The sequence below is a fragment of the Loxodonta africana genome, chromosome 9 (assembly GCF_030014295.1).
Source record: "Loxodonta africana isolate mLoxAfr1 chromosome 9, mLoxAfr1.hap2, whole genome shotgun sequence".
NCBI classification, from domain to species: Eukaryota; Metazoa; Chordata; class Mammalia; order Proboscidea; family Elephantidae; genus Loxodonta; species Loxodonta africana.
In genome coordinates, this window is record NC_087350.1 from 65,923,044 (window position 1) to 65,932,834 (window position 9,791).

The 9,791-nt window shown below is 37.9% G+C and overlaps 1 protein-coding gene across 6 annotated transcripts in view; it reads left to right on the plus strand.

Annotated features, from left to right (window-relative positions):
* Positions 1-9,062, plus strand: part of ECPAS (Ecm29 proteasome adaptor and scaffold) — a 97,732-nt gene extending 88,670 nt beyond the window's left edge. For 5 of the 6 annotated variants that reach the window (XM_064291615.1, XM_064291618.1, XM_064291614.1 and 2 more), the window contains 5 exons: positions 1,189-1,327; positions 3,645-3,750; positions 3,931-4,019; positions 5,932-6,003; positions 7,420-9,062. In XM_064291615.1, the coding sequence (XP_064147685.1) occupies positions 1,189-1,327; positions 3,645-3,750; positions 3,931-4,019; positions 5,932-6,003; positions 7,420-7,559 (546 nt within the window). In that variant the 3' untranslated portion in view covers positions 7,560-9,062. Of the gene's footprint in view, positions 1-1,188; positions 1,328-3,644; positions 3,751-3,930; positions 4,020-4,826; positions 4,965-5,931; positions 6,004-7,419 lie in introns of those variants that run through there. The other variant, XM_064291619.1, reaches the window with a different exon arrangement.
* The last annotated feature ends 729 nt before the right edge of the window (positions 9,063-9,791 follow it).

Below are 9,791 nucleotides of genomic sequence, written 5' to 3' on the forward strand. Positions count from 1 at the left end.
TCTGGTCCTCATGGTCATGCTGCATCTACGTTCCAGGCAGCAGCTGGTGGAGGAGATGAAAGAAGGATGAAGGGTCAAAGAGGACATGGTCAGTTCTCTGTTATGGAAAACTCCTGAAAACTGCTACATGGCACTTTCACTATAGCCCATTGGCCAGAGCTTAGTCACAGAGCCACCCCTGGCTGCGGATGAGGCCAGGGAAGGTAGTCTTCACTCTGGGCGTCCACTTGCCTTCCGTGGCAGAAGGGGAGAACGGATATTGCAGTCAGTGAACAGTCTCTGTCGTAGCTATGTTAAACTTCGTCCTGCAGACGTGTGCGGGAGCAGCACGTGCCTAGAGAAGCAATCCCAGTCATGCTGGAGCACAGACAGGAAGCTGGATGTGTCACTGTTGATAGCCGCTGCCATACACCAACAGAACTTTTGTTTCATTTGAAAAGCGGAGCACTCATTTTTAAAAGTTGGGCATTAGTTCAAAGAAGAGGGGCATGGTTTACCTTTTTTTTTTTTTTGATAAAACATGCAATATTTTTTTAAAAATCTTTTTTCTTGTGTTGCTGCTAATTTGCAGTTATTTTCTTTCTTCAGAAGTAAAACTTTAAATGATTTCTGTTACATACTAATAATAGAGATGGATTTGGGAGACTGACTTGTGTTTTAAATTAAAAGTGTTTTAAATTACTTATATCACTAACTGGAGCCCTGGTGATGCTGTGGTTAAGAGCTCAGCTGCTAATCAAAAGGTCAGCACTAACTAGCTGGATGGACCATTTCTCTTAGCCTGTTTCCTTACCTATGCAAAAAAGCTTGGATGATATCATTACCAGAGCTCCTTCTACCTTTAGTTCCTTGATTCTAGTGTAGGTCTTCTTATGTTGCACTCAGAATACTACATATACAGTGTCTATTTATTTATTTTTAACCTATGTTTACAAATTTCTTTAAAGGATTTCCCCAGTTTAATAGAGAGGTAGTATTCCTGCTAAAAATCCTTGTTACAAATAGGAAAACTGAGTATGGGCATGAAAGGATTGAATGAGTTGCTGAAAAGGAGATGATAGAGAATTTTGTATCTGATTCTTGGTTAGCATCTCCTGCTGTGGTACTCTGATTATTTTAACAGTATTCCTTTAACTGTGGAAGAAGAAAATGTTAAATTTTGCTTTCTTCTTCTTCGATATATCCTAGAACTCACCTGAAAGCACTGGAGTCCAGACAATCAAAAATGAAGATGAGAATGAGAAGGAAAAGGAACTCCAGATGGAATCGCTTCTGGGTGCCTTTGAGAGCCTGGGCAAAGCCTGGCCCCGAAATGTGGAGACCCAGCGTAAGCATCAGAACCTGCCTTTGATGAAGGGCTGTAACCAAGAGTTACCTATTGTTTTCTATATGACAAATTATAGTTATTGTTTCTTGTAGAACCCAGTTTTTAATAGTGACAATTTTATTCAATGAAAATTCTACTACATCAGCAAATAATCTCACTGACTGTTGTTTTAGTCATCTAGTGCAGCTATGGTAGAAATACCACAAGTGGATGGCTTTAACAAAGAAAAATTTATTCTCTCACAGTCTAGGAAGCTAGAAGTCCAAACTTGGGGTGCCAGCTTCAGAGGAAGGCTTTCTCTCTCTGTCGGTTCTGGGGGAAGGTCCTTGTTATCAATCTTCTCCTGATCTAGGAGCTTCTCAGCTCAGGGACCCTGGGTCCAAAAGACGCACGCTCCTGGCTCTGTTTTCTTGGTGGTCTGAGGTCCCCATGTCTCTCACTCACTTCTTTCTTTTACATCAAAAGAGATTGGTTTAAGATACAACCTAATCTTGTAGATTGAGTCTTGCCTTATTAACATAACTGCCTCAAATCTTGTCATTAACATCATGTAGGATTTACAACACAGAAAAGTCACATCGGATGACAAAATGGTGGACAGTCACACAATACTGGAAATCATGGCCTAGCCAAGTTGACACATACATTTGGGGAACACAGTTCAATCCACGACAAACACGATGCATCTTGTGTGGTTAATTTGACTGTATTAAAAAAAAAAAAAAAAAAAAAAAACCTTACAACTCTTTGTTGATGATACTCTGTTCTGAGAAATTTGCAAAATTTATTACTGGGGTCTCTTAATCTCAAAAGTTAATGAACTTTTTACCAAGTCTTCAATAAGGAAGTGAAACCTCAGTTTCATTGAGAAACTCATGACTTTTTGAGAGATTTTCAGAAATAGACCTGTATTTCCAAAGGATTAAGTAAGTAAGCAGGAAACTTTTATTCTTGGATTAGGTTACAGTTATTTCAGAATCCTTTGTCAGATTCTTAAATTTGGGATGATGTTACCATTTTGGGGATGCCTTGTGTTGGGCACTGCAGTTGCCTCCTGCTGGCCATCTCAATACTCTTGAATATTACAGCAGTGCTGTTGGTTATCCGTGATATGTCTACAGTCAAACTTAATTGCCTTTGAGCCCTGCCATCCATTGTGTGAACTTTAAAAAATAGGTTTGCTGTGTACAGGAAATATTTTCCAAAAGCTACAGATTCATAAATGGTCTTATTTCTTGATATTATATGTTTCGGACTTAAGTGGAAGCCCACTTCTTTGACGCTATTAGGACTATTAACTAATTGACTACAAACTTTTGCTTGTTAAATTGAGAATATTAAAGCAAAGCATTATATAAAAAAAAGTAATGCACATGCAAAACTATTTTAACACGAGACATATAAATGTACGTTCATTTGCCAGTTACAGAGGGTGGAGGCTAAGGCTTTCCTGTGAGAATTTAACTAGGTGTTGACTAGGGTTCTACCTTGGGTTTTTGCTAACCAAAAAGTAGGTAGTTCGAATGCACCAGCGGCTCCTTGGAAACCCTGTGGGTCAGTTCTACTCTGTCCTATAGGGTTGCCGAGTCAGAATTGACTAGATGGCAACAGATTTTTAACTCATGATGTATCACCTAGGATTGCTGGATTTTGCTTCTTAAAATGGAGAAAAATTAGCCACCGCCTGCCTTTACATTTGTTTGAGCCATATTAAATTTTAAAACATTCAAAAACTAGTGCCTTTGCTGGGGTTTATACTCCTGTTTCATCAGTTGGAGTATTAAATTACATAGTTAAAATAACATGTGCAGTTGACATACAAATTTAGGATAAAGCACTGCTGACTCTTGATGAGCCTGCAACTTGCAGAGGTTTGTGAGGGTCTAGAGAGGAGCTCTCAGCCTCCAGAGTTTTGTTTGCTTTGGCCATTGGTCAGGTGTTGTACAGAGGACAGGGAGTGTGGTTAAGGTGCTGTGTCAGTTCGTGGAGGATAGTAATCCTTTGAAAGTGAATGTTTATGGACAGTTACGTAGGACCTCTGCGAGGGGGTTTCTGATCAAGGAAATCTGCTTGGGAAAGGGCACAAAGCTATGCTGAAGTTTTTTCTGGAAATGTCATGACTTTAATTAAAAGCATTTTGTTGTTTTATTTTTCTTTCTTCTCTCCTCTCCTCTGCCTGTTTCTCCCTCTCTCTCTCCCTCTTTTTACCACCCGCCCCCCCATCTCTCTGTTTTTGTTCTTCTCTCTCTCTCTTGTTCCCTCTATCCCTCTGTCGGTCTGTCTTTTACTTGCTCTGTCCCACTGTCTTTTTTCCCAGGTTGCTATCGTCAGGAGCTGTGCAAATTGATGTGTGAACGGCTAAAACTCAGCACGTGGAAAGTACAGCTGGGAGTCTTACAGTCAATGAGTGCCTTTTTTCAGGGGTAATTTGCTTCATGGCTCAGATACTTTCTTGACATTTTATATCTAATCAGTGGAAATATTATAAATTTTCTAACTAGTAACTAACAGTGATACACACATATAGAAATTGGTTGTGCCAGAAAGGTTTTGAAATGTTTCTTACTATCTAGCATTTGTGTCCTGTTTTTTGATTTATATAGATTAATGCTTTTGGAAGAAGAACATGCTGATCCTGAGGCTTTGGCTGAAATTCTCCTTGAAACTTGTAAATCAATCACATATTCTTTAGGTGAGTGTGGCAAACTGCAGTTGATAAGGAGTCCTGTTTTGAAACCTTAGGGAGTTTCAGGATGGTACATATACTATCTGTATACCCTTTACTTAGAATCACCTGTTAACATTTGGCCCCATTGGCTTTATCATTTGCATTTTCTCTTTATACATATTTTTTTTCTGAACTGTTTGAAAGTATGTTGCTTATATCATGTCCCTTCACTCGTAAATTCTTCTGTGTATTTTCTCACATAACCACAGAGCACTCATCACCTTTAGGTAGTATAACATTGATGCAACATTTTTAATCAAGTTTTTACCATTCATATGCCACTTCTGGCAGTTGACTCAGTAATGTCCTTTGAAGGATTTTCCCTCTCTCTGCTAGTTGATCTAGGCCAGGATCATTTACTGAATTTAGTTGTCCTGCCTTTTTAGTCTGTTTTAATCTGGAGCACTTCCTTCGCCCTCCTTTGTTCTATGGGACACTGATGGTTCTGAAGAATAACCCCTCTCCTTTTTATAAATGGAATGTTTCTCATTTGGTGTTCTGTTTGGTGCTTCTTCATGGTTACATCCAGGTTCTGAATTCCCAGTTGAGATAGTACATAAGTGAAGTTGTGTCTGTCTCACACGAGGAGTCACAGGATGGCCATCTGTCCTCGTTGGTGATGTTAGTTTTGATTACCTGGTCAAAGTATTGGTCAGTTTTTTGCTGCTGTATAGTTAAGATTTTCTTCCCCTTGTTTCTAATAAATGGTCTGTGCAGACACACTTTTAAACTGTGCAGATACCTTCCACCTCTTCAGTATCTCCCCTCTAGATTTAGCACGTGTTGATGATGATTCCTTGAACCAGTCTTTACGAAGGTGGCTGCATAATGATGGTTTTCCAACTCTAGTGCTTCCTCCACAATAACCATTTGACCCTCAGCGTTCTCTTGTAAGCAAGATCCCTGGCTTCTCTCTTGTTCTTTGTTTATTTATTATAGGTGTGGACTCGTGGATTCCTTTTTCTCCCTAGTGGTTTGTAATTTGTTATTTCCCTCGATTAATTTGTTACTCAAATTTTCCCAGAATTGGCCAGTAGAAGGCCTTTAAGCTGGCTCTGTGTCCTTTTGACAAATCATCATTCTTTTAAGCACTTCTGAACTTTGTAGCATAACAAGATTTAGACTCATCTGTACCTTCCCTGCCCTGGGCCTGGTTTTGTGTTAATTTTTTGGGTGAATGATTTCAGTGACCTGGATGCCGTCTCTAACATATTTCACTTACAGTGCTTGAAGGTCCAAACCAAAATCAAACCCGTTGCTGTCAAGTCGATTCCGACTCATAGCAACCCTATAGGACAGGGTAGAACTGCCCCATATGGTTTCCAAGGAGCGCCTGGTAGATTCGAACTGCCGACCTCTTGGTTAGCAGCTGTAGCTTTTAAGCACTATGCTACCAGGGTTTCCGTGCTTGAAGGTAGCATGCTTTAATGGATGAAGAACTGGAACTTGTCTTTGCTGGATCTCAGGTATTCTGAGCTGGTCTAAGCACTGTGTTGTGCAATGTTCTTTGGTAAAGTGAGGGTCATGCAAAACTAAAGGCCTTTCTTAGGTGTGATGTGAAGATGACTATGCATTTGAGGTAGTATTTTGGTCTCCCACTTCTGAAATGGGTCTTGTAAATACGTTATTTGTTGTGGCGGCTATTACATATAGCTGACCTTTTTTTTTTTTCAAAGTAAGAAATACAGACATGTAGCACACCTCAAGGTTCTTTTTGATGATAATCAGCAAAGGAAAGCTTACTTTAAAAAACAGGTATATCTTTCCCTGGAGTTATAATTTCTGAGCGTCTTTCAGTAACGTTAATTTAATTTGGGAGGTTGTGTTTTTAAGCAATATAAAACAAGTAATGTGAACTATATAATTTTCTTTTTAGAAAATAAGACCTATTCATCTGTGAGAACAGAAGCTTTATCTGTGATAGAATTACTGCTTAAAAAACTTGAAGGTGAGTTCTTGATCTTCCTGACTGGAGGTCCAGAAAGCCAGGGTACTTTTAGGGCATATGTATTAAGAATTTTTTGTTTTGGCTTTTAATACATATATATTTTTAAAATACACGTTAATACATATGCACATGTATCAGTAAGAGGGATGCACAAAATGAAAACTTAAAATTTTTTTTAAGTGTTCAATTTGGTACTCTTTTAATTTATGTACTTTTAATGGTAATGATAAGCTATAAAAAAAAAAAATAGTTACCGCAAATAGTAAAGTTTTATTTCCATCATGAATCCCGTTGTAATCCTGGTTAATTACACGAAGTGGCACCTGGAGATCACTGTATGCGTGTGAATCACAGACTGACACACTGAGAAGTAGGGGTGGAAACACATTCTACCTGAGTTGGCAAATTTGATAGTAGCAATTGGATTAACCCTGTTTTTTTCCCCCCTTTTTTAGTTTTTTAAACTTCTTATCAAGAAGCAGATATCTTTTAATAGTCTGTTGTGTCAATGGGAAAAGAAAACTGCTAGCATGTTATCTAATGGTATATGTGTTACTGCTTTCAAAAGGAGGGCTCTTTCTGATTTTTCCTCTTTTACTGTTTAAATGCATGGATTGAGAATGGGGAGGGTGGGAGAGTTTTCTTCAAGACTGGGCATTTGTTCTTTCTATTTCTCTATCTTAGCAATTGAAGCCCCTCTCTTAGGGCTCCATAAAACAGGCTTTTTAGACTCACTAACACTAACACTAGATGTCTCATAATCCCTTTTTTTCCTTGTTGAAATAAAAGAGGTAAGCATTTAGTTATGTCACCAAATTCTCACAGCTTGCCAGGTACGTTCCAGACGAGGAAAATGAGGTTAAAATAGGTTAAATAACTCACTTGTAGCCACTTGGCTATAAAGTGGCAGGGCCTCGTCAACAGGATTTAGGATCTGATATACTTTCTGACTTTCTAGAATTTTCAGTATGTATATAGTTCTCTGATGCTTTTTTTTTTTTTAAAAGAAAGGAATAATAAAATGTCATCTATTTAAACTGACTTTACACTTATAAAATCCAAGTTTTTTTTTTTAACTGAGCATATCTTATAAAGAGGTCTTTTTGTTGTTGTTGTTAAGGTACCTTTTTTGCTTAATATGTCCTGCTTTGGTTCATTGTAGCTTATGCCTCTATGGAGCCTATACTGGGGAAGGCCATTGAACTTTGATATGCTTTAAGGTTATTGCCAATAATTAGGTTTTGAGACAAGTCTTGAACCTGTGATCATTATATACTGAACCGTTACCACAGCATGGCTTTGTATCTGTTTTGGGCATGGAGTGTATGGAGGAAGAATAGAAAGAAAAATTTAAATTTTTTTTCTTGCTTGTTCTATAAGGATTCTTTGGTTTTTCTTTTTTCTCTTTCCATTCAGAATCAAAACAGTGGGAAAGTTTGACACCTGAATGCCGCGTGCTCCTGATAGAGTCTTTAGCGACCATGGAGTCAGACAGCAGACCTGAGCTGCAGGAGAAGGCAACATTACTGAAGAAGACACTTGAAAATCTGGAATAAGTTAGAAGGGGAAGAAGTAAACAAGTGCCATGTTTATTGGGGGTTGAAATGGTGGTATTCCTTGAAAAACTAAGTGGGGAAAAGTAAAGATTAATCTGTAGCATGCATCATTTCTTGGCTGAAATAAAAAAAAAAAATGCCTTAAATTTTGTTCCCTATTAGCTTTATTTTACTTGATGTTTTTGAAGTATCTGGGCTGAATGAGCTTATTGGAACCTTGGATATTTGAGAGGTGGTTATAGATGAAGCTGGCAGAACTAGTTGTTATTAAAAGAATGTTCTGAAAGCATTTAATGGACAAAGTTGAATTGCAAGCTGGATAAGAATCTTAGAACTGCAGCTAAATTAAAGTACTTTAGGAAGGGTCTGTGTAAGTCACTTAGTTTAAACCCCTCCATCCCCCGGACCCATTTTCAAAATAATACTGTTTTCAGTGAAGATATACACAGCAGTTTAGGTTCCATTCAACAACTTCTACACAAGTTCAGTGACATTGGCTATGTTTTTCGCAATGTGTGAATATTGTCATTTCCATTCTGATTGTTCGTTTCCATTAATCTGGTTTCCCTACCCCCAAACCCTTCGTTTTATACCTGAGGAACCAGCCTACGAGATGGCATCGCCTCCTTTCTGAGGCCTTGCCAAGTCAGAACCCAGGTTTTTGTCCTGCCCAGTACACTTTCTTTTACTACCTGTTGTCATCTCGATACTAACTCTGGCCTGCTCAAGAAACTCCTAAGTTGAGGTGCATTTAGTGGGGAATACAACAATCCTTGTACGAGAATTTTTATTACCTAAGCAGCAATGGGTTTTTGAAAGTCAAAGTCTGAACATTGTTACTGATTTTTAGAAAATGATTATTCAGCATCTTTACAGATTGAGAGAGAATTCAGTCTCTGATAATTTTGGTGGTGCTTTTATAGACAGGTAAAAGATTAGAACAAATTGCTCGTTCTGTCTATCTCAGGTTGCCTATTTTGTGAAAACACCAACAACCACAGCAAAATTGCAGACTGTCTTGGTTTAAACCATTTATAATCTCAAAACTGTAAAGCCAACTTAAATTTTTCTACCCACTTTTATGCTAATGGTATCACTCTATAGGGTAGAAAAAAAAGCATTTTAATTAGCAACCTGGGAATTTTTTTTTTTTTTCCTTTTCGTTAATGCCTTTCCTCAAAATACCATTATACCACCCCAAGGAAAGACTTGCAGCTAGAGTTTCTCCCCTAACTTCTCCTACTGCTCATGCCCTTGTCTAAGGGTATAGGGTAAAGAGCACAAGCAAGTTTCACTTCAGTGTTTATGGTAAACTGAGCATCCTTTAACTCACCTTGGGATTCTAGAGCACAAGATGGTTTTACATTCAACCCTTATTAATATTAACACCAGGATGGAAACTCCATGTTTATTATTTGTGGTCATCTCCACTGACCAATATATTTCAAATGTTTTTGACTGTGACCTATAGTTAAAAAAAAAAAAAAAAAAGCTTTTTATTTACATCATGGCCCAGAACATGTGAGAAAAATAAGTCTTTAACTGAAATAAATGTTTCATGAAATAATACATATGCTTACTATCAATGTGTGATGCATTTCTCTCTATCACTAATTTTAAATGCTGTCCAGACTCTCTAACTTATTTCCCTGACACAACTGGTTGCTACTCAAGTTTGAAAAATACTTGTAGATAGTACTTAAGCTTGGCTATGTATGGATATGTTTTGGGGTTGCTTCTGATTGGAAAAGGAATTTACGAATGAAAATTTAAGTGTAGTAGGTGCTTATTACCAAAAGCATCCTCTTAGCTGATGCTGAAATATGTGAGCTTTAGTAGCCTTGTGAATTTTAAAGAATCTGTCATGGACTGTCACTTGAGAATGGCTTTTAATTGGGAAAGGGTCAACTTTAGATGTTTTTCAGAAAGCTCATGGCCTCACAGGACTTGTTTTTTTCCAGCTCAGTATTTTCCCCCTCCATTAAGTGCCCTGTAACTTCATTTACAGTACCTGGGATACTTTTTCTAGCCAAGAATGCAATGTCAGGCATTTTCAGAAGGTAAGAGTATAAGGACAAGAATTGTGCTATTGGCCCACATGAAATATTTAACCTCATCAGATTTTAAGCTTTTTGAACTTTTTTGTTTTTTAATATTGGGGTTTTCCCTTGGTGCTGAATGGTGCTGAGACACCTGAACCTTAGTGCTCTGTGCTGTTTAATTACACTTATT